Below are 25,165 nucleotides of genomic sequence, written 5' to 3'. Positions count from 1 at the left end.
AATGAGCCCCATGTTGCATTCTAATTGAATGAACTAATTCATTTCATTCTTGTGACAACATGTAAATTGGAAATAGTGTCTATAAGACCTTGCACTCGCTGAATGAGCCCTATCTCGCATTGTTACTGCGCTTACATGTGTAAATAATGTATTACATAATTGATAAATTTATTTGTATTGGTTTGATACTTTCGATCTCAATAACAACTAGAGAAAACTATTTCAACAATAAAAATTATCATGAAAATAATCATAAACAAATTAAATACATACAACCTATTTGTTTATATTGGAAAAGACATTATTAATTTGTTTAGTAAAAAGTCAATTATGAATAAAATTGGCTTCTTAAAACGTATTTTGTCCAACTTTTTTAAATAACTATTGTTAATTTAGAAATTATAAAAATGCTAAAGTCACTCGTTCTAAGATACTCTTCCAATACATCAATCATAATAAGCCACGCCGCACAATCCAATTTTTTTAATTACTTTTACACCTTGTAACCAATTCTATTTTTCAGGGGATATATATATATATTATCATTATCATTTAAATTTTAATTGTTCATCTTCTTGCTCGAATTCGATCTTCCACAAAGGAGTTCTTCTATTCATAGAAGATACATAATTTGAAAATCATAAAACTTTCGTATCCTCCCAAAATCAATATAAAATTCATAAGTAAAATCTAAATTATTATGACAACGACAACCCAAAAGCAAATCTTGATTTGAACAGTGTTTAAATCCCAACATAACCGCAAAATCCTACGTTAATAAACCATCTCGATAAAAGAATGAAACTCAACTGGAGCTCACAACCAAAACTTCCACAACATATAATCTATTGCAATAGAGGGATAATGTGGCAGCTAAAGACCAGACACGAATAAGTCCACGAAATCTACAATGCGGCTGATCATGGCGTCTCCCAAAAACATGAAACTTGTAAAGAACAATGTTGCAGATGAAGTATGTTGGAACATCAAAAGAATCAATGTAAATCTCAATAATGTTGATTCTTGTAATAAAATATAACATAAAATCATTATATATCAAAGACGAAATGTGTCTCAAAGACGAAATGTCAATTCCTGCACAAATAATGAACTAATTTTGAATAATAGTGTTTTCATATATTGGTTAAATTTGTTTTTAGTCTCTACAACACTTGTGATTATTAAGCTAAGTTTTAAATATTTTTGTTTAATTTTAGTCCTTAATTTTTTGTTATAGAGCATAAATGCAAGACGAAAAAATTGAATAATTTTTTCGGAAGGACTAAACCTACAAAATGATCACTTGTGGAACTAAAAATATATTTCACCCTTTAATTTCCTATGTGAAAATATTTATTTTTTTCTTCATAGTTGACCCTTGCGTAATTTTTTTGCTAGCTTCGTCCCATATCTTTAACTTAGTTTGAGGAAAATCCGAACTTACATTACATCTATTTAATGTGGAATTTCACTATCTTATCATGCCTAATTATGAAAATAATTTAATAAAAAAAAACAGATGCAAAAAGAAGTACCCAATAAAAAAAACAATCAAACTCAAAAGGATAAGAATTAAAAATACGGTGACTAGTCCAAGAACATGTCGCCCTATCTAAAGTATGAACAACTATGTTTGTTTGTCTCATAACAAACTTTACCTTGAAGTTAGAATGTAAAGATAACTGATAACTAATACTAGAAACAATAACATAGAATTCCGAATCACCATGGTCCGGAGACAATAGAGCTTGTACTAGAGTAGATGAATCACACTCAAAGACAACCCATCCCATCTGTTAGCATCAGCAAAGTGAAGGACCTCGAGTAAGGCTACTGCATCCCCCTCCAAAATGATCATATTTGCCCGCTGCCATTTCGTTTGAGCCTGAATAAATTGTCCACAGGAGTCTCTAACACAACATGCAAAAGATATAAGATGATTACGGTCATGGAACACAACGTCCACATTACACTTCAACCACGTCTTTGTCGGTTTCTCCCAAACTCACACTCTATTATGCCCGTGCTGCACAACCGGTGGTGAATTATGCTTAATTCATTACTCTTTTGAAACCTCAAAATTTCTTTAGGAACACTGTTTTCTTCACACTTGAAGTCACCTTCTTCATTTTCATCACACTCCATATTTCTGCACTCAGTGCTTCACTTCCACTGTCAAATCAATGTTCACAAGAAGAAAATTCCTCAATATACTTTCATCACGCAATGTTAATGTTTCCAAGCTAATTTCTCACCAATTAAATCCAAATCCACTTCCAAATCCCCAAATTTCAAACAATTTTAGGGTTTTACTATTCAATCTCTATGGAACCCAAGATTCCAAATTTCCGGAATACGAGATGCCTACTGTTACATGGGGTGTGATTCAAGGCCGCAAAGAGAAACTCGTTTCGCGGGTCATCATCTTCGATTATCTCAAGGGTTTGGGAATTATTCCTGATGAATTGCAGGATTTGGAGCTTCCTTCAACCGTTGAAGTCATGAGGGAACGTGTTGAGTTTATTCAGAAATTAGGGTTAACGATTGATGATATAAATCAGTATCCTTTGATTTTGGGTTGTAGTGTTAGAAAAAACATGATTCCTGTTTTAGGGTATTTAGAAAAAATTGGGATTTCTAGGTCTAAACTTGGTGAATTTATTAAGAATTATCCACAGGTTTTGCATGCTAGTGTTATTGTTGAGCTTGCTCCTGTTATTAAGTTTCTTAGAGGACTTGATGTAGAGAAAGATGATATTGGGTTTGTCTTGCAAAAATATCCTGAACTTTTAGGGTTTAAGCTTGAAGGTACTATGAGTACTTCAGTGGCTTATCTTGTTAGTATTGGTGTTAATCCAAGGGATATTGGTCCTATGGTTACACAATATCCTTATTTTTTAGGGATGAGAGTTGGTACTATGATAAAGCCTCTTGTTGATTACTTGGTTAATTTAGGGTTGCCTAAGAGGATTCTAGCTAGGATGTTGGAGAAAAGAGCTTATTTACTTGGTTATGATCTTGAAGAGACTGTGAAACCTAATGTTGATTGTTTGATTAGTTTTGGTTTGAGGAAGGAATATTTGCCATCGGTTATTGCTCAGTATCCACTGATTATTGGGTTGCCTCTTAAGGCGAAATTGTCTTCGCAGCAATATTTTTTCAGTTTGAAGCTTAAGATTGATCCGGAAGGGTTTGCGAGGGTGGTGGAGAAGATGCCACAGGTGGTTAGTCTTCATCAAAATGTGATTATGAAACCGGTTGAGTTTTTACTTGGTAGGGCAATACCGTCGCAGGATGTGGCTAGTATGGTGATCAAGTGTCCTCAATTGGTTGCGCTGCGAGTTGAGCTCATGAAGAACAGTTATTACTTCTTCAAAAGTGAGATGGGGAGACCTGTAAAAGAGCTTGTGGAGTTTCCAGAATACTTCACTTATAGTTTGGAATCTAGGATTAAACCTAGATACCAGAGGCTCAAGACCAAGGGGATAAAATGTTCATTGAATTGGATGCTGAATTGTAGTGACCAGAGATTTGAAGAGAGATTGCAGGGCAATTATATCGAAACCGAAAGTATAGGTCCTTCATTCTGTATTGGTGGGAAATTAGAGCTACCCGGGAATGACATAGTTTCAGATGAGGAAGAGGAGAGTGATGATGAAATGCTATACAGAAGAACTGTTTCTCTTTAGCAGAACAATGCATTTTTTATTTTTATTTTGCTTGATGAAATAACTAGAGTATAACTTTCATGTTATCAAATGAAGGACTATGATTAATCTCTTTCCATTTTATATTACTATTACTGCAATTGTCATCTCAAGTTTTCTATCTATTCATTACCCTCATGGCCACAACTATCTTTCAGGTGAAATGAGGTATAAAACCAATGATAGCATGTGGTATAGTACTTGTTAGTTATATTGCCCTTAACTTCCATGTATTTTGTGTCTGTTTGGATTTGGTGTCTTGGTCGTCTTGGCTTTCACAATTGAAATTGGATTAGTATCATCAAGAAAGAAAGGAAAAAAAATTATATTCATTACAATTTTCTTCACCTCTTAAGTGGTGATGGTTATGTGACTTTGAAGGTAGCAGTGAGTGAGACAGTTTAGTGCCTTGTTATATAATCTGTTTGGCAAGGCCTATTCATGAGCATATATCAGATATCTTAAATAGGGTATAAGTTCATTTCTTTAAAATAGATCTGTTTGGCACAAAAAATTTCTCATGATTTTATAGCGTTTTTTTATAAACTAAAAACTTTTTGATGGCAACCTACATCCTTCTGTAATTCTCAGTGATTTATAAAGTTTATCATATTCACATGCAATGTATGTGTCAAAGTGGATGGCCTCTGTATGCAATACAGAAACTGAGCTTTTGTATTTGTATGATATAGATGAAGATGATATCATTCACTTGCAAAAATTTACATATATTTCAATCTTGACGTGTAAGGAAAAATTGGAACATGTCTTGCATTGTCATGTAACATTTCAGATGTCAAGGAGCCTAAAGGAGTCTGCTACCACTTTAAGCTGATCTCGTACTTTTTTCCATCGTCTTTCATTGGCTCCCACAATTAATGTGTAGTATCTTCCTGTACAGAATGAATGTTATTACTTATTAGTTTACATAAGGAGCCTTTGATTGCATTGAAAACTCATGCAGTTGAACTTCTGTATATTAACAGTATAATCTGTTTTTATGACACTGAAGTCGTGTAATTTCGAAGAAATTGGCTTCATTTGAATAATTAGTCTTCTCAATGTTGTCTCTCTATCTGGGTTGCACATTCTTTGTTAATTTTCTACCTGTGTCACTTATAATCATTTTTCTATATGAAGATTCTTGTTGTATTATCTAACAGGACAGAGAAGTATATATTGAGTTAGCTTTTCTTTGAGAGAACATTTATTGGATATCACACTGAGATTTGAGATGGTAGACTACTTACCATTTCCTATGGCAAGTGTTGTAAAGGAGGCACTAGCGTAATTTCGTGATGTAAGTACATATTCCATTGTATAATAATGTTTTCCATCTATCGTCCGCTGCATTCAGAATTCAGAAATGATTGTTTGTCAATATGCATTGGCCATCAAAACCTACAATATTCTTTTGAAAAAAACAAATTGGAGAAGAAATGAAATGAGAAACCTCTTGCATGTCATATATTGTTGGTCTTTGGTTTGGTGCAGTATATCTATGTTTCACCAAATCAGTTATAACCTGATTAAGACGCAAACTGGCTAAGTGTATAACTATAAATTAGACTCCATAACATTAAGACAGAATCTAAATCATAATCACCTCTTCCATTGGACCCAAATCTCTGATATCTTTCTTCTCAGTTGGTATGAATCTCACCCTTACATTTTGTAACTGTAAATATCTGTCTTTGAATGCAGAATCGTGTGCCCTGAAGTCAAATTCCTAGGGAAAAGATCACCCAGACAAGTGACAAACTTGTAGAAAATTATTTGGTTGTTGAAACTAATTCCTCTGTCTTATCTTAAGTTTTGATCAACATTACACAAACACTTACAAAGATCATTGAGTGTACTAATTCATGTGATAAAATCAACGCAATATACTGAAGCACCCTTATTAATATAGTTACGCGAATATATAACTAAGCTGAGATACAATAAATAAATGTATATTTGTGAAAAAACTTAATCAATGCTTCATTGATATTTTAAAATGAGAGATGATGAGGTGGACAAATATTTCAAATGTGATAGTTAATATGAAAACAACGGAATAACATTTTGTGAACCAATATGATGAATTTTACCTTCCAATCTGAGGGATAAATGTAAGAATATCCATCTTCATAGTCGACAAAAGATCGGTATCTGTCTGGTATTTCTACAAAATAAGGACTAATTGAATTTCAAAATTTCAGAAGATTGTGACTCCTCTTTACATATCCAAACAAAGATGTTATTATGAATACCTTCAGCTAAGAGTGAATTTGCTGGTAGCAAATTTGCTGTTAATGCTCCTATACCCAACAGAAGTGGTCTTCTCTGGCAGTGTCCTAATAATAAATAAAAAGAAAACTCAGATCAAGCTTTGATAAAGGTAGATTACTTCTGATAAGTGTTGATTCTTGATTAGCACAAACACTGACATGCTCATTGTAAAGTCAATGTAAACTTGATAGTAGTTATTTTAAGCACAGATTAAGCTCTTACTTTCTGTACTGGAAGTTGTTTCCATTGCACAAGAGACATTGTTAGAAGATGAAGTTGTAGTATTCCGAAGCAAATGATTTGAATGTGGCAAGTTTAGCTGAAACAGTTCACATGAGCTGTTTATGTATAAAGAACATAGTGTGAATGCAATGAAGAAAACAAAATATATCATGAACACACCTTATGGGATAAGTAGGATGAAGTCCAGGTTAAAGAGCAAGAAGAAACTACCATAGTGGTGAAGAAGAGTGGTATAGAGCTTCAGTTTTGAGATGGAAAGAAATACTGAGTGGATAGTAAGTAGAATTTAGACCTTGTGATGTGGCTAGGAGTTTGTGGTCATGTGACAAGAATGAAACTTGTTATTTTTTTTTTTTTTTTTCATTTAATTGGATAATGTCTCTTCTCAACTATTATTTTATCTTAATTATTTGAAAAATCTTTCCTATACCCCCTCAGCTGGATCTTCTATACGCACAAAACATATAATATCCACATTTTGTTCTTAATTTTTTTTTTTTATGTATTTATACTTATAAAATTCAAATTTTAAATTTCCAGATTGTATTAGTTATTTGTTAAAAAATATTTCAGAAAAACAAAAAATATTTGTGTTTCTTTATCAGATTTTTTTGAGTTTTTCAGAAACTATATGTTAAAAAAAAACTTAAAATTTGATATTATTATTTTTTATTATTTTTTAAAAAATAATAATATTTTTCTAATTATTTTTCATTCCAAAGTTTCTGGTTATAGAGTTGGAAGGAAGGGAGTTTTTTTCACCGAGTGATTTTTTTTTAGTGGTCGAGAAATTTAAAGTGACGGGTTCAAAGGTATGTATATTTACCTCTCTGCAAAAGTATTAATGAGACTCGAATCCAAGAGGGTCTGTCTTTTTACCACTGAACTAGACCTTTGGAGTTGCCTGCACCGAACGAATTTTGCAAAGAAAAATCCTCCAAAATCCATTAGTAAATATTGTGCACTTAGTATTTGTGAGAAACAACTTGGAAGGAAGGGAATATACTATTACTATGTAGTTGGGTAAGGAGGATACCAAAATTTGTGAACTAAATGAATTTGTGCAATTTGTGTCAATTATTTGTCAAGTTTCATTGTTGATTTCAATGACATCATGGCCGGTCAATTTATAAAGATAAATTGTTGCAATGGTGAATACATGAAGTTAACTATCTAAATTCTCAACCCTTTGATCTTACCATGCAGTTACATCACAGCCACAAAACAAGAGCCAAAAATAGTAATCATGTGACAAACTCTTAGGCTGTATAAACTGATTCTACATGGTCTTTACCCTTAAACAATTGAATGAGACCGTTTCTTTAGCCGTTAATACTTACCTTTGTTGTTTAAACACCAAATGATTAGCTCTCACACTTTATTTTCACTCTTAGAAAAATTAATAAAATTAACAAAAACACATTTCTTCTGTTTCTGTATGTTAAGGTTGATTTAATTAATTAATGGCAATCTACAGAATAGCAATTGGGTCTCCTAGAGAGGCTAGCAATCCTGCTGCAATTAGAGCAGCCTTTGCAGAGTTCTTCTCTATGCTCATTTTTGTTTTTGCTGGCCAAGGCTCTGGCATGGCCTATAGTGAGTAATATAGATAACTTTTTGAAGAGTATTACATATTATTACATATACATTTTTTAACATTATCTTTTTTATACTCGTTCAATTATTGATTGATATTAGAAATAGATCTTAAATGAAGTGGTGAGATGTACGATAATTTCACTCAATAAAAAGATAGAGCGTTGAAAACGAATTATTAGTTAGTTTATTGTAAGCAATAAGTGTTTTAGAAACTTATTTTGTGACATTAGAAGATAATTATTTTTCAATGCCTTAGAATTGTTGAGAATTTGAAGATATATAGCTTGTTGGCTATTGTGGCAGATAAACTTACAAACAATGGAGCTGCCACTCCTGAAGGTCTCATAGTTGCATCATTATCTCATGCATTTGGGTTATTTGTGGCTGTTTCTGTTGGTGCAAACATTTCTGGTGGACATGTGAACCCTGCAGTCACATTTGGTGCTTTCATTGGAGGAAACATTACCTTCTTGAGAAGTATTTTGTATTGGATTGCACAGTTACTTGGTGCAGTTGTTGCTTGCATTCTTCTCAATTCATGCACTGCTGGAATGGTAACTAAATGAATCTACTACACATGCATTTCCTTCACCTAATTTAAAATATAGGCTCAAATGCACTTTTTAGTTTAATTTTGTTGATGTGTTCTCTTGTTAATACATTTGATGACGTGGCAATGTTGAATTGGATAATAACATATTAAGATTTAATTTAAATCACCATCACCATATCATGAAATGTATTTCCATGTCGTTAATGAAAGATGACATATAAGAAAAATTAAGCTCAAAATCAGGTAGTTGAGAAAAATTCAAAAACTTGTGAAGTGAACTAAATTTTGAGATTTAGAACGAGTGGACTAAAATCTTAATTCAATAATAATTAGAAGATCAAAAGTGGATTTTAACTATAAAACAGAAATTGAACACTAGTTGAATTTGAGATATCAGTGCTACATTTAGATTTTATATATATATATATATATATATATGCAGGAAACATCAGGTTTTGCTCTATCCTCTGGTGTGTCTGTGTGGAATGCATTAGTTTTTGAGATTGTGATGACATTTGGATTAGTATATACAGTTTATGCAACAGCAATAGACCCAAAGAGAGGGAATGTTGGTGTTGTAGCACCATTAGCAATTGGTTGTATTGTGGGTGCAAATATCTTGGTTGGTGGTGTTTTTGATGGTGCATCAATGAACCCAGCTGTGTCTTTCGGGCCTGCTGTTGTTAGTGGAACATGGACTCATCATTGGGTCTATTGGGTTGGCCCATTCATTGGTTCAGCTACTGCTGCCATTCTCTATAATAATATCTTCATTGCTGATCACGTTCATGAACCCCTTTCAAATAGTGACTTCTAGAATTTTTATTATTTTTTCTTCTTCTTTATTTCATGTATTCTGGTCCCTCTACATATTATTGAGGGATCAATAATACTGCAGTAGAATCTTTAGGGAGTATTCAATATTTTTATTGCCTAGAAGTGATTACCAATATTTGTTCATTACATTATAGTGCCAAAATGGATAAATGTTGGTTACTGATAGTATTTTAATTTTAATAAGCTGAAAGAGAAAGGTAAAAAAAAAAATGAATTTGTTCATTCTTGTCTAATCTAACCTAAATTTAATAATGATTGAAAATAAATTATAGCATTGGACATGCATTTTGGAGGCATGTTTTCATGATATGCACTGTGACCTGACCATATGGCACAAGATGATTAATTAATAATGCTAAACTAGTCCGACTTGAGAGGTTTCTTGATGACCAAGTCAAGAGGATCATCTTCCACCAAAAACAAAAATCCAAGAGGAAATGATCAATATAATATCATCATTCAAAAAGACCAACAAGAAAAACGCCATCAGATTCGGTTCTACAAAATCTGTGCATATTTTTATGTAGATTTATTTCGATCATTTTAAAAGACATGCTATATAATAGAATGCTATCTGTGCTCGTGATTTTCGGGTATCAAGCCATTGATTGGTTTTGAACCTTCAATCTTTGAACTCTCGATTTTTATTCGTGGGAGGGAAAAAATGAGTAAAAACCTTTAAGACCTGGATTCGGGGGTTGGTTACGCAAAGGGAAGGTGCTAGCACCCTAAGCGTCTATGATATTCCATAGGAACCTCTTACCTAGATTATCTTGTGCTAAATTCATTTGCTTATTTGAAAAATTATTACCTAAAAATCTAAGTGAAAGAATGGAGGGAGAAGAAATATGTTTTTGGTTATTTTTATTTGATTTGGAAGGACATGGTCCTCTGCCTACGTACCCATGAGGGATTAAAACCTCGTAGTTCGGGGTAGAAATTGACGTTTGATCGGTTTTGTGTTTTTTTATTAGTTTTGAAAAAGGTTTTAAAATGAAAAGTCAAGTGGCAAATAAGAATCTGTTTGTGTTTTTTAATTTAAAAGAAAATGGACTTGAAGTAGAATTAAGTTGATTGAAATTTGATTAAAAAAATAAAATAAAAAGACGGTCACTTGATTTAAGATCAAGATTTATTGTAAAAAAATATTTTTGGTGGTTTTTGTTATTTGGATGTTTTTGTTATTTTGAATGATAAATAAAACCTAAAGCTAAAGCATGAGAATTTTGTAGTGAGGTTGGATCACCACAAAATCTCTTAACATAATCTAATTTTTTTTTCATTTTTTATAACTTAAGAGCAAAATAAAATAAAAAATAAATACCTTGAAACCGAAAAGGACAGAAAGGAGTAGAAAAAGAAGAAAGACTCGTCAAGACAAGTCGAAGAAGGGAGAAGAGAGGAAAAACACAGGAATCATCAACTGTGTTTTCGGTGTGTTGAATGCATTGTATGAGCCCTCTATTTATAGAGAAACTTCACAACTAATAGGTGAGAAACTTTGGGAACAAGTAATTCATCTAGTACAAAAATATGCCAATTGTCTACCAAAATATATTGAGTACAAAAATATATTATTCAGTACATAAATATGTTATTTAGTACATAAATATATATTATTGAGTATCAAAATATATTTCAGATCAAGCACTAAAATATATTAGATTGTCTACCAAAATATATCATATTGAGTACAAAAATATATTATTCAGTACATAAATATGTTATTCAGTACATAAATATATATTATTGAGTATCAAAATATATTTCAGATCAAGCACTAAAATATATTAGATTTTCTACCAAAATATTTTAGATTGTGTTCCAAAATATTCTAGATTGCGTTCTAAAATAATTTAGCAAAACTTGGGGACCAAGAAAACACTTTTTGATAATGACCAAATTAATTATCATTTCCAAATAAAATTTTTCTAGTGCTTACTTCGTTCACACAATTATGTACCCCCATTATATAATCTTAGGTCAAAAATTGGGGTATCTCTGCCGAAATTTTGTCTAAAACGACGGACATTTTTGGTTTTAAAAGTACGAACAAAATGTGTAAAAACAGAGAAAAATGGTCAAAATTTAGGATATGACACTATCCAAACAAGAAAGTTCTAAAAATTGAAACATAAAAGTCACATTGGTCACAAATGCGTTTTTTATTGACTTTACTGTGATGTTAATTTTGTTGACTTTATTTGATCTGCACAGAGCTAAAAATGAAGTCATTGGCCCCCAAAAATAAAATCATCGAAAGATTGATATGAAATTCACTCAATAAGAAATCAATTCCAATAGGAGCACTTGCGCTTGAATCCATTATCTTCAACAACAAGCTTAAACAAATATCTGCTTTATCAGTAGTTTTTTTATTAATAATTCACTTAAGGAAAACTTTTCCATATGCCGTAGGAATTAGCATAAGACAAATATATATACTATATATTTGATATGTTTACGTCACTTTAGGTTAATATTAATAGTACCACTACGGTTGAAACATCTTGGCAAATCTTAAATGTATGATTATAGATTTTGTGAATTGGTCAAGTTTACAAACCACTTATTGCAAAGTCACCTTCATTAGTATTGGTCTCAGTCTCAGTTTGAACGTCACTGATATTATTTATTTGATTAAAGTCGCTTTGAATGACAAGTATACATTATTTCAAATGGCATTAATATCCAAACTTATCCAGAATATATATGTTTTTTTTTTTTTTTTTTTTTTTTTCAGCTGGTAGTGGCTATAACTCACACAATACATAATTAAATCTGAAGATGTGGGGTGTTCAGGGTTCGAATTTCAGCCCTGCATATAATATACAATATCCTGACAACTGAGCTCATGGGGATATCCTATAGATATATGTTGATTGAAAGAAAACAAAATCATTTTTATATTTATATATATTTTTTCATTTCTTGCTCAATTTATTTTTATTTTTATTTTCATTTTTAGCCTTCACGCTTTGGACATATTATTAAATTAATCAAATATAAAAAGCATACGTCATTGTAATATCTTGCCAAAATAAACCCAGTCTCATCAATTATCATATATTGAATCGTAATCTATAGCTTATAGTAATCACTAATCAAATATATATTATATTGAGATATCCGCTATAGCAAATAAAGTTAAACAGAGATGGTTCATAGTCCATACCATATTGTAATAAAAAAAAAAAATGATTCTATTGTAATATAAAAATAGACCATACTATAGAATTGAATTCAACAGGAAGAATAGACCGCGACCGGTAAATATTGACTGGAAGGTTGAATATTTGGATAAATAACATCCACAGGGTTCATAACACAAAGTACATTAATTTTGAGTCTTCATATTCTTTCTCTTAATATCCTAATACAAATTTGAAACATTAGAGCTACCATTCCATGGAAGAAAGTGTTCAGAATCTGTTTAGATATTTGCCAGATGAAATTCTAGGCTGCATAGTATCTTTTCTACCAAATGAATATGCACTTGAAACCAGCCTCATATCTACCAGGTGGAGAGACTTATGGAACCATGTTCTTGTTAAACATGGAACTATGGAAGATATCACTGGTGCTGTTGCTGAATTTCTAGCCAATTTTGATGAGTTAGATCCGTTAAAGCGACCATGCAAGCTTCGATTTCACTTTGCTGATGACAATGCACTCCTTGCAGCTATTGCAACTAATAGTAAGCTTCTTCTTGATTTTTCTTATGGGATGAAAAAAATTGAAAGAAAATATGAACTTCGGTTCAAGCTCGATAAGCAAAACTTCACCTACCATTCTGTTTTCCTATTCAAAAGTCTCTATTTGAAATCATTAAGCTATTTGACAAGTGAGGTAGCTTCTTCGATCGTTTCGAATTTGGATCATCTTGAGAATTTAACGATCACCGATTGTTGTGGATTACAATCTTTGTTCATTGAATCTGAATCAAAGCTTCACAAGTTAACAATCTTGGATTGCTTGCAGTTGAAGTCTCTTCATCTTAGAACTTCTAAACTTAAATCATTTCGATATCGCGGGCTTCTTCCACGGATTTGGCCAGAATCTCATTTCAACTTGTGCCATGCCATCCTTGATTTCAGACAAGGCCTAAGCTGCAGGGATTTGAGTGCTCAAGATTTTGATGAAATACTATTAACCATAAAGAATTCTGAAGTTCTTACTTTATGTGAATGGACTTTTGAGGTATGCTCTCAATAATTTCCCATCTTATACTATTGCTGGTATCATACATATATGTCGCTTATTGTTTATCTAACATTGACACTTCAAATTGAATGTATGCCTGATGTCGAACATGTGTCAATGTCGAACACGGACACACATGGTTACATTTAATTATTTTATTTTCTCAATTTATTATAAATGTCAACGTATCAGTGCTTCATTGCTCATTGTTGTCATTTTTTTTCCTATGCATAATTTAACTCCAAGTTCTTGCAGACACTGATATGGCCATCAATTTCTCCTTCGAGTGGAAGTTTTATATTCTATAAATTGAAAGAGTTGTGGTGGATTGACAACCATGAGAATGAAAACAGCATCAATGCCTTAATCTCCTTCTTGAAATTATGCCCTGCCTTGGAGCAACTTGTTATAACGGTAGGACTGTTTGAGTTTATCTACTCGCATAAATTTGATGGGACTGTTTGCAAAAACTTTTGACATGTTCATAAGTTGTTTTCAATTAATTTTCATAAACTCTTGGAATAGCTTATGGAAATTGTTTAATTCTTTGCAAGCAAGACCTAGCAATAATTGATGCTCTATTTTGCTACATATAATTTTGATGTTTTTGACAGTTTTATCATACTTGATTGGATGCAGATTGATCGTAATAGTTATTCAGCTCCGCAGTCAAATTTAGGCTCAATTCAAGCAACTAAATATACAGAATTGGAGCATCTAAAATTGGTAAAGTTCAAGGGTTTCACAAATCCAATAGCTGAAATTTCAGTGGCAAAAATATTAATTCAGCTAGTCAAGGGAAAGCCTCCAAAGATAGAGACGTCAAGTGGGAGCAATTTGGATGTAGCAATTATGCAATGATCTACCTAATCATATTTGAGACGCATTAGACATTAAATATGGATCTCTCTACCAGCCAAAATTCAAATCTAGATTCGTCACATTGCGGAAGTCTAGCCATTTCCGATAGAGAAAGTTGTCGCTTATCCTTTGTAGATCTTGTTTTATTTCTTTCTTTTCATTCTTTTAAAGTATTCTAGGGAAAGCATGTCCGATTGTCTTTCTTTATAACTATATGAATGGACAATAGTTCAATCATTGATTATCTGCATGATATCTCCTTTATCCTTTTGTATAATTTTGTTATTTTTCACCGAATGTTATGATCTCTTTTTTTTGGCAAAACATCTTAATGCATTTCAATAATGATAGTTTCAATACAAGGTGAATATAATAAAAAATACAGGGACTAGCATAGGATTGAGATGCCCTCCCTAATTAACGAGCTACTCCATTGGCTTATCGCCCTACAAAACATACCCGAAAGTTGGTGTTGATTAACAACAATTCCTTAAACTTATTGATCATACTTCCTGCTGCAAGGTTTTAATGAACAACTTCCACAACCTGCATACAATCCATTTCGATCTGAATATGATGATTGTTCAATAATTATAGCCACTGCAGTGCATGCCATAGTCCATAGGCTTCTGCTTCTGTTGTTGCTGGGCTTCCTGTCATCCATAGTGTGCATGCTTGAAATTGAATCATTTGGCATCTTTCATCTCTCAAACATACGTCATAAACAAACTTATTCTCTTGTGGACAAAGAATCACTTCTAATAGAAACTTGAGTTCACTCCAACAAAATATTTTTGTTTTATTTATAGTAGATTTGTTTACTTTTTAGATTATAAGTTAAGTTTTTATTTTGTTATCTTATTTTCATAACAAACAAAAAGATTTTATTTAGTCGGATTTTATTTGTTTTCTCTTTTATATATACCAAAGGGTTTTAGGGTATTAGAGTATAACCATTCATCACGATTTCAAATTTACAATACAACTGTTCAGTAAAAGAAAAGAGGATTAATAGGCTTTTACCCTATGACATTTTGGGGTCTTTTGGTTTACCACGTGAGAAAAAAAAGCTTGAAAATTCCTCATTGTAATTTATAGATTCTTTGGTTTTGAATCCTAAGCACATCTAACTGTGTAAATTAGTTTATATGGCATGCTGACTGTGCATTAATTAATGAGGTGGCACTTGATATTTTTTTATTTATTTTCCAAATTTTTTAATTCCATTTGAATTTCCTTTAGTAAAACTTAATTTAATGAATTTAAAACATTAAAATCAATAATTTATCTCTTCTCTGCCGTAACCCTTCTTCATCCTCTTACATCCCAGTTTTTTTTCTCTATCTTCTTCCTCTTCCTTGCCCTCGTCGTCTTCTTCTCTCACAATTCCCAAAAAAAATTCCGCTCAATCTCCTTCACACACAAACTCGATTGGAACCCTTATTCGCGTGATATTGAACAAGATTCCTGATACTCGCAAGTGATGAATGGATGCTGCAGACAATAGGCAGAATCACTATAATGATTTTGAAGGAAAATTAAGTTAAAAGAGCAAACAAATTCAATGTCTGTAATTATAATTGAATATTAGTAAGTTGGCTGAAGGGGAGGAAGATGTGCAAAATACCAGTAACAAGTCTGATGCAGAAGGTCTTAAATTTGGTTCCCTGCCACCACAAATTGATGGCTAGTGATCTCCCTCTTCCATTCTAGATCTGTTCTTCTTTAGATGAATTTATGGGTTTCAAATTGGAACCTTGTTTTGCAAATTTTCTGAAAATAAATTTGGATCTAGGGCTATCCAAATTTATGTTTTTGTTGATCTGAAAATGGGTTTTTGAATTTGGGGCTTGGGGATTTGAGGGATGTTGCTGGTGTTGGGCTGTTATTGTTGGAATATGAAGAATCTAAAGATAAATGGGTTTTAATTGAAGGGGAAGATGATGAACTGTTTTTTGTTATTGCGTTTCCAGATTTTTTTTTATTTTTTAAGATGTGTTTGTGTTGTTGATAGAGGGAAGATGATGAATTTGGAAAGATAAATGAGTTTGTTAAAGAAATGTGTTGCTTATTAGAAGATTATTTGTTAAAGAATTGTGTTATTGTTGGATTTTTTCATGAATTTTTTGGATTATGCCATGAATGTTTGGGTTTGTTGATGATGTTTATTGAATAAGTTTGGATGAAGATTTAAGTTGGGATGATGAAGATCTAGAATATCCTTGATGAAGATTTATGTTGTGAAGATGAAGATATTTTTTTTAATAAGTTTTATTTAAAAAAAATAATAATGACATACCATTCTAATTAATTATTTTAAAAAAATGATTTAAAATGCCATGTGTATTTAAAATTATTAAAAAAGAAAATTAATTATACAATCAGTATGCCATATCATCGTATTTGTCCAGTCATATGTCATCGGGTTTAAAATCAAATAATCTATAAATTATAAATTATAAGGGGAATCTCCAAAAAAAATTTCTTTTTCGGGAATAAATCAAAAAACTTCTAATTGGCAGGGGATAAAAACTTATTAATACAAGAAAAGATAACTAAAGCTTTGTCAAAGAAAAGAAAAACAATGACATAGGATTTATACTTACCAAAGATTGTTGGGAACATGTCATCAAATTTCTCAACCACCGCGTCTCTTTCCATCACCAATCTTTCAAAATATGTGATCCAACCATCCCTTTCCTCTCTAGCCTTTTCCACAGATTTACCAACCTCACATCTCTCGACCTAACGTGCTTCCACGGTGACCTTGACACACTCCTCAGCTAGCCAAATATCTTTTTCCACCATGCACCTCAAATCACTACATCCCTATAGATGGGTTTCAAAGTTTAGCTGCAAAGATGAAAACTTTGACCTCTCTCATTTGTTCTAACATGTTTTCGGTCAGTAAAACTGACCTTATCATCATTGCTGAATGTTTCCCTTTCCTTGAAGAACTTGTCATTAACTTCCCTAATTAAAAGAATTGAAAGCAATGCAAATATATTGTCATTGGCACTTCCAAAACTCCGTAAGGTTAATCTCTCAGGTAATTACAACTTTTTTAAGTAAGCTACCTTCGATGTTAGTTGCATGTTGTTAAAATATGTTAGGTTTCATTTAGATAAAGGAAACTTGCTTCAAACTTTGTTTTGTATTGTTAATGTATGTTTTGTTTAATTACATTTACTAATGATTTTTTACCTTCTAATTTTTTGTTGAACATATTGAATTCAAACATATATTCAACTCATATCTAGCTAGAATCAATTTTACAAAAAAAATATTCATTAAACCTTTCCAAAAGAATATCATTAAAATTCATTTTTCTAATTTTCTTTTAATTTATCAGGTAATTACTACATACTCGTTGCTCTTCCATATTTGTAAGAACTTTGAGTTTCTTGAAGAGATAATCTTGTTTGATTGCAATTACTTAACCAATATTGGCATTGCTTCTGCCATTTGCGAGAGACCAAATTTGAAGTCTTTCTCCATTTCTTTCTGTAAGATACGGGAAAATCAAAGGATGTACGTTAGTTCGAAGATGATTAGCTCTCTAAGGAATTTGAAAGGTTTGACTTGTCTTGATTTGTCGTCTGCGCGTATATCAGATCATTTGCTCTCATCTCTTGCAGAGCAAGGTCTTCCTTTGAAGAGACTTTCGCTAAAAAATTCTATGGATTATAGTTATGCCGGAATCTTTTGTTTGTTATCAAAATGTCAGTTTTTACAACATTTGGATCTTCAATATTCATTCTATTTGAATGATCAAGATATTGTTGGGTTGTCTTTGGTTCTTGGTAATTTGGTGTCTATAAACCTTAGCCCTTGTACCAATATCACTGAATTAACCTTGGTGTCACTAGTTAGGAACTGTCCTTTCCTCAGCGAGATCAGAAGTGGTATTGGAAAGTTTTGTGATAAGAATTGTAATTGTTTGATGGACTTTGTTGTATACCCTCAAGTGAAGTCTCTCCATTTGGCAGGCAATCCACGGTTGAAAAATGAAAGCATCAAAATGTTGCCTTCTCTTTTCCCAAACCTGCAGGGGCTTGACCTGAGAATGAGATATTGCCATTGCTATTGCATATCCGAAGGTATTGTTGAAGTTTTAAGATGTTGTAAAATTACTCATTTGAACTTGAGATCTTGGTCAACATTGAATCTACTTTCAATGAACTTTCAAGTTTCCAAATTGGAGGTGTTGAACTTGGCAAAGACAAAAATTGATGATGACACATTGTATGTGATCTCAAAGAGTTTTTGTGGGCTACTACAATTGGACTTGGAACGGTGTGATCATATCACAGAGAAAGGAGTGAGGCACGTAGTAAAAACTGCACACGATTGAGAGAGATAAATATACGAGGTTGTCGTGAGGTGTGTGTTGATGTTAATTTCTGGACGATGATGGTATTTTCAAGGTCATCATTGAGAAATTAAGATTATGGCTCCCTCTCATTTTTGTAGTGACGACAAGTGGAAACCTTTATTGAACCATGGATGCCTTGTTTTCTAGTATTCTGAAAGTGATAAAACAGTTATTTGAAATGTTATCTTCATCACAACATTTCAATCTTCATTTTTCCCTAAGTTTTATTTTTCCTTTTCATGACATATATTAAAGAATTGTAGTTTGGTTGATGATGATTTTTTTCTAACATTTACAAGGCCAACTCCAAGAACAATATCACACTTTCTGGTTTTGGTGATTATTATTGATTGATTAGAAGTAAAGGAAACCCATTAAGTATCTTGTTTGTGGAGATAGAATTCATGTGATAAAAATAGTTGCAGGTTGTGTGTGTATCTTTGTTTATACTTGTCTATGTGCTGTTATGTGTTCCAAAGCATGGAAGTGTAAAAGGAACCTTTTGTCAGCTTCTTTTGCATCTTTTCCGAGCTCAATATAGTTCCCATTAATGATATAAGATTGTAACTGTGAAATACTGCATCCCCTTCTAATGTATTTTGTATTAATCCCAGTAAACTAATTAAGGAAAGTTTATATTTACTTGAGGATAACTTTTCCTTTATGATGTAAGACAAATATAATTTGTGACATGTTTAGCATAAGACAAATATACTTATTACTTTTTAAGTTTTTTTCTTTTTGAGAGCAAACGTTACTTTAAGATAATACTAAAATAGCATATTACTTTAAGGTAATATATATTTAATGAAGGGGTAATGTATCATATTAATTCACCGGTAGAGTAAAACATATGTCATGTAGTATCTTGTACAAACATATACTCAGTCTCATATATTGAAATAGCATATAGTTGGTTCATAGTTCACATCATTGCATTGAATTCAATAGAAATAGTAAACCAAGACCAACAGATCTATAACATAAAGTATACCAAAAGGTATTTTAAGTTTTTAATATCTTTTCTTTTAATATATCCTAATCCAGTTCTGAAACATTAGAGGTTCAATGGAAGAAAATGTAGAGGATCTTTAGAAATTTGCCAGATGAAACTCTAGGCTGCATAATATCTCTTCTACCTAATGAATATGCACTTCAAACAAGCCTCATATCATATCTACTAGATGGAGAAACTTGTGGAACCAAGTTCTTGTCAAACATGGAACTATAGAAGATATCACTAGTGTTTTTGCTGAATTTCTAACAAATTTTGAAGAGTGGGATCCATTAAAGCGACCGTGAAAGCTTCAATTTCACTTTGATGATGACAATATACTCTTTGCAGCTATTGCAACTTGATTTCTCTTCTGAGAAGGACAAGATTGAGAGGAAATATGAACTGCAATTCAAGCTCAATGAGCAACACTTCATCTATAATATTGTTCCCCCAACTTTCTTAGTCAAAAGTCTCTGTTTGAAATCATTAACCTATTTGACAAGTGAGGTAACTTCTTCAATTGTCTCGAATTTGGATCATCTTGAGAATTTAATGATCACTGATTGTTGTGGATTGCAATCTTTGTTCGTTGAATCTGAATCAAAGTTTCTCAAGTTAACAATCTTAGATTGCTTGCAATTGAAGTCTCTTCATCTTAGCACTTCTAAACTTAAATCTTTTCGTTATCGCGGACCTCTTCCTCGGATTTGGCCAGGATCTCATTTCAACTTGTGTCATGCCATCCTTGATTTTAGATAAGGGCTAAGTTGTAGGGATTTGAGTGCTCAAGATTTTGATGAAACACTACTGACCATAAAGAATTCTAAAATTCTTACTTTATGTGAATGGACTTTTGAAGTATGTTTTCGATAATTTCCCAATCTTATACTATTGCAGGTAATATATATAGAGAGCAAGGATCTATTGACACTAGGTCTCAAAATGTCAATGTTTCATTCGACATTAAATTTAGAGTCGTTCCTATGAAATTGAAGACCCGACTCTTATAATAAAAATAGGCCCCCTTTTAAAATCAAATAATTTGCTTTTTCAAAGAAAAATCTTTTATTTAATTGAAACTAACATCCCTAAACATAAAAAATAGTCATGTAACTAACACAAAAAAATTATATTCTAATCAATAATATAAAAATACAACTTTATCTTTATCAACATTTTAAGTTGTTATTTTCCTTAGTTTATACGGAGGTAAAACAAAAGTTCAGGGTGTTTTTATAGAAAATAATTATAACGTTTGTTGTTAAAACTTTGCTATTTTATACAAAAAAGTATGTACAAATAATTACAAGAACCGCTCTATCAAAAATAAGACGGAAAAAAAGTTATATTGTGTTTTTATTAAAAATATATTCATTATTTATATAAAAAAATTAATCAAAGGACAAAAAGTTGAGCCTTGAGGAGTTGAATCCAAGACGTTTGGTTTTTTTTCCTTTTGGTAGTGATAAAGACGTTTGGGTTAGCACAAGACACAGCCACTTGGCCATATTCACGTACCTGATTTTGTTACCACGTTACTAATATATTCATTTTTTACTTGCATAATATATCAAAAATATAATATTTTAGACCCCAAAATTTTGGAGGCCCAACTCCATAGAGCTGTTTGCACTCTCAATGGTCGCCCTGATCAAATCTCAACTGTCTATTTTATTTTATCAATGGCTCACATGTTTCTATTTTGTGTGTATGCTTTCTCTCGGTCGCATAATTTTATTGTTTTCCTATCAATTTGTGTGCTAATGTAACAAAGCTTATTGATTTCCTATCAATTTGTGCTAATGTAACAAAGCCTGAAAGTGAGTTTTCCTTGTTACCAAAACCATAAAATTAATTTTATATATCCATGTATTTTGCATTCAGATGTTCAATTATTCATTCATGTTAAACACCATACCGATCGAAATCAATTCATACATAGAATTAATTATTAAGGGAAGTGGTGGCAGATAACAGCGATGTGATGTTCCCGATTTGAGTTTTTCAATGATCGAAAACCATAATAGTATGCAATTGATGGAAACACACAAAATAGAATCAAATGAACTATCAATTGAATAAAATAGGGAAATACATGTAATGAATTAAGATAGGCTAATAGAATAGAATAAACTCAAGTTATATTACGTGATGAGTCATACCTTTCTACAAAGATCTAAAGAGATCAGTATGATGAGTTATTGTTTAGTTTGTTAGATGAATAATCCTGAATGGTGTGAATTCCGTGCATACGAAATTTCACGGACGATCAATGGTTGGTTTGGTATCTCCTATACCTATTTTGTCGGTTTCTAAGAAATAAGTTGATCTCTTTAACACCTTTTATTGCAAATCAAGTGAACTTTATCGTCCATGGTATGAGACATGATCACTATATTATTTTTTAAAGAGACATGATCACTATTATTATTCTTATTTCTACAAATTGGTGCTGTATTTTTGTTATTATTTTAATCTAATGTTAGTATTTGTTTAATTTAATCTTCCAATTTTTTCTAGTAAAATAAATGAGAAGATATGCTGCATATATGAAGTTCGTCAAATTTCGTAAAAAAAATGATGTACCATTTAGCACCTCTCTTGTTAGATTATATGTCAATTTCTAGTTTGTATAAACAGAGAATTGGTGAATGTAGCGATCATCAACTAAATGAATGAAAGAAGATATTACTTTGTTAGAATAGTTTAGTTGTAGCTTTGATCTCTTTTAAAATAGTATTTCTCTCATTTATGAACAATCATAAGTTGTTATGACAAATTGAATTAATATAATAATGTTTTGTTTCAAAAAATAAAAGTTATTCATGTCTCTTAAGGAGAGTTTGTCGTCTATTTGAATTCTATAATGTTTGAGGGATTAGTTTCCGCAATTATGTGTGAAGATATCCAGTTATAAAAAAGTTGTTGATAACAATACATGTCAAATGTAATTAACTTGTTATGTATTTATGTAATCGAAGACCCCAAAAAAAAAATCCACAAATCACAACCCAAAAGGAAAGGCATCACTCAACCTCAACTTCAAAACTTAAGAAGGCGTAGATCCGTTACAAAGAAAAGTAGTTTGTAATCCAAAACCAATATTTTGGAACTTTATTTTGAGGAGTTTATTTTGGAACTTGAATAGCACATTACACGCACAAATATAAGGTTCCGTTTGGATAAACAACTTATATAGATGCTTATAACATTAGAGTTTACATCATAAGTTCTTATACTTTGATAAACTTTTTATGTTTAGATATGTACACTAAAAAGTATTTACATAAATTGAAGTGTATGGATGTGACATTACATAAGCAATTATATAATTTTTAATTTAAAAACAAAAAAATCAAAGAATCCAACAACGATTATCAAGATTTTTTTTTTATAAAATTAATCAAGATGTAAAAAACAATATTATAATATATTATCAATATTCATCCTTAAAAAAAATTATCAATATTCGTATAAGACAAAATTAATATTAAAGGTGTAAATAAATAGTCTAAACAACACCATACACAAGTATAATAATATATACTTGTAAAAAAAAGTATAATAATATATGATAAGTTTTCTTTAAAAAAAAGAAAGACAAGTTAAATTTGTTTTTTTTTAATCGTTTCATTTTGTTACGTAACAAAAAAAAAAGACAAAATTAACATTAGAGATGTAAATAAATAGTCTATCTTTCAAAAAAAAAAAATGTAAATAAGTAGTCTAAACATCACCATACACAAATATAATAATATATGATAAGCTTTCTTTAATAAAAAAAAGGCTTAATTAATATTAAAGGTCTCTTAACTTATTTCTTTTATTCAATTTGGTCTCATATGTCTTAACTTTCTCAAACACGTCCTTTCACTTATTTCTTTTATTCAATTTGATTCAATTTTGATAATTTTAGTCCCCTAAAAAAAGAGACCGTTGAATTACGGAGGTCTATCAAATTTTACGGTGTATCACCAACATCTAATTTATTTAATTTCTTTATTCATCTTCCTCCCTCTTCTTATTCATCAATATCATCATATATTCATCCAACGTTCAAAGAAATCCAGAAAAAAAAAACCCATAAACAATTTCCATCAAATACAAAGAATTAATTCATAATCTGAAAAATTCAAATCATCAACAACTATCCAAGCTTCTCCTTCTTAGGTTGAATAAGCTGATTTACGTTTTGCAGAATTCCTTGTGTGAAAGAACGCCAAACGCTCCTGTATGTATGTTGTTGTGATCTCATCCTCTTCTTCCTCCACCGTGACTTCAGCACCGGAGCACCACCACCGTCAAACAACAACAACAGCTATATATTATCGTTATTCAAATCCAATTATCAAACCCAGAAAAATGAAAACATTCTAAAAATGAATCGTCAAACTTGTTCTCCCTCTGTATCTCAAAACCCAATTATCAAACAACACAAAAATCCCCAATTTTCAAACAACAAAAAAATCCCCAATCTAAAAATTAAACAAAGAAGAATGAAAAGGCATTGAGAAGAATTTAAAAAGGCATTGAGAACAAGAAGAAAGGACACGTTAAAAGAGTAGAAGGAGGAAGTGAAAATTTCACTCTGTTGTTATTATTGAAAGAGGAATTGTTGCCACTAGTGTTTTTTTTTTTAAGAGGTTGTTGCCACTAGTGTTGTTATTGTTGAGTTGAAATCGAAAGAGAGCAAATTAGATATGGTGTTGTTGTTGTTTCCGTCTGGGTTGTGTTTTTTTTTTTGAACAAACATGTTGTTGTTGTTGTTAAAGATGGAGTTTTCAGATTCTTTATTAAAAATGGGTTGTTGTTGCTGTTATTGATAGACTACAAACAAAGAAGAAAGTAAAAAAATTAGGTGATGGTGATACACTATAAAATTTTATAGACCTTCGTAATCCAACGGTTTTTTTTTAGGGGATTAAAATTATTAAAATTGGACTAAATTGAATAAAAGAAATAAGTTAAGGGACGTGTTTGAGAAAGTTAAAACTTATGGGACCAAATTGAATAAAAGAAATAAGTTAAGGGACCGGCAGATCAATTAAGCCTAAAAAAAAGCAAGTTAAATTTGTTTTTTTTTTAATCAGTTTCATTTTGTTACGTAACAAAAAAAAAATACATATCTTGTTACGTGTGTTAGTCATGCACCGCCAAAGATAACTACCATAATAATTAAAATATATGTTTGGAAAAAAGTGGAACAAAAGGAATCGAAGCAGGTCACAGTATAATGGCATAAGCTCCGTATTAAGCTGTCTGTGAAGCTCAAAATTTGGGCATTAAATTATGGCATAAGCAGCTTATGAAATTATGATAAGTTATTTTTACTGATTTACCCAAACACCTTTAAAAAGGTTTATGGGAGCAGATAAACCCACATAAGCTTAAAATAAGTCAATCCAAACAGGGCCTAATTGTCCTAATAAACAAGACAATTTGAATAACGTTTATATTTTTATTTTTGAAGGAATAGAGTTTATATTTTTTTTTTTTTGTAGTGGTCGGGGTTTGAA

The 25,165-nt window shown here is 31.4% G+C and overlaps 5 protein-coding genes across 5 annotated transcripts; 4 read left to right on the top strand and 1 right to left on the bottom strand.

Annotated features, from left to right (window-relative positions):
- Window positions 1-1,956: 1,956 nt before the first annotated feature.
- LOC25485717 (transcription termination factor MTERF4, chloroplastic) lies at window positions 1,957-3,820 on the top strand. The gene has a single exon (XM_013614994.3). The coding sequence runs from the start codon at window positions 2,184-2,186 to the stop codon at window positions 3,687-3,689; it is 1,506 nt and encodes a 501-aa protein (XP_013470448.1). The 5' UTR covers window positions 1,957-2,183; the 3' UTR covers window positions 3,690-3,820.
- Window positions 3,821-4,301: 481 nt separating this feature from the next.
- Window positions 4,302-6,565, bottom strand: LOC25485716 (photosynthetic NDH subunit of lumenal location 1, chloroplastic). Its single transcript, XM_013614993.3, has 8 exons — window positions 6,384-6,565; window positions 6,204-6,300; window positions 5,963-6,046; window positions 5,801-5,874; window positions 5,314-5,436; window positions 5,161-5,232; window positions 4,958-5,054; window positions 4,302-4,600 (listed from the first exon to the last, which is right to left on the bottom strand). Exons 1-8 carry the CDS (start codon window positions 6,435-6,437, stop codon window positions 4,497-4,499), a joined length of 705 nt encoding a protein of 234 aa, XP_013470447.1. The 5' UTR covers window positions 6,438-6,565; the 3' UTR covers window positions 4,302-4,496.
- A 1,122-nt stretch (window positions 6,566-7,687) lies between these two features.
- Window positions 7,688-9,193, top strand: LOC25485715 (aquaporin TIP1-3). The gene is made up of 3 exons (XM_013614992.3): window positions 7,688-7,820; window positions 8,127-8,377; window positions 8,819-9,193. Exons 1-3 carry the CDS (start codon window positions 7,688-7,690, stop codon window positions 9,191-9,193), a joined length of 759 nt encoding a protein of 252 aa, XP_013470446.1.
- A 3,338-nt stretch (window positions 9,194-12,531) lies between these two features.
- On the top strand, window positions 12,532-14,601 carry LOC25485714 (F-box protein At2g39490). The gene is made up of 3 exons (XM_013614991.3): window positions 12,532-13,413; window positions 13,672-13,830; window positions 14,056-14,601. Exons 1-3 carry the CDS (start codon window positions 12,622-12,624, stop codon window positions 14,275-14,277), a joined length of 1,173 nt encoding a protein of 390 aa, XP_013470445.1. The 5' UTR covers window positions 12,532-12,621; the 3' UTR covers window positions 14,278-14,601.
- A 2,274-nt stretch (window positions 14,602-16,875) lies between these two features.
- On the top strand, window positions 16,876-19,299 carry LOC25485713 (F-box/LRR-repeat protein 2). Its single transcript, XM_013614990.3, has 2 exons — window positions 16,876-17,326; window positions 17,630-19,299. The coding sequence occupies exons 1-2, from the start codon at window positions 17,273-17,275 to the stop codon at window positions 18,629-18,631; spliced, it is 1,056 nt and encodes a 351-aa protein (XP_013470444.1). The 5' UTR covers window positions 16,876-17,272; the 3' UTR covers window positions 18,632-19,299.
- The last annotated feature ends 5,866 nt before the right edge of the window (window positions 19,300-25,165 follow it).

The sequence above is a fragment of the Medicago truncatula genome, chromosome 1 (genome assembly GCF_003473485.1).
Source record: "Medicago truncatula cultivar Jemalong A17 chromosome 1, MtrunA17r5.0-ANR, whole genome shotgun sequence".
Taxonomy (NCBI): domain Eukaryota; kingdom Viridiplantae; phylum Streptophyta; class Magnoliopsida; order Fabales; family Fabaceae; genus Medicago; species Medicago truncatula.
The sequence above is the reverse complement of the archived record's forward strand: the minus strand, read 5'-3'. Positions and strand labels throughout refer to the sequence as shown.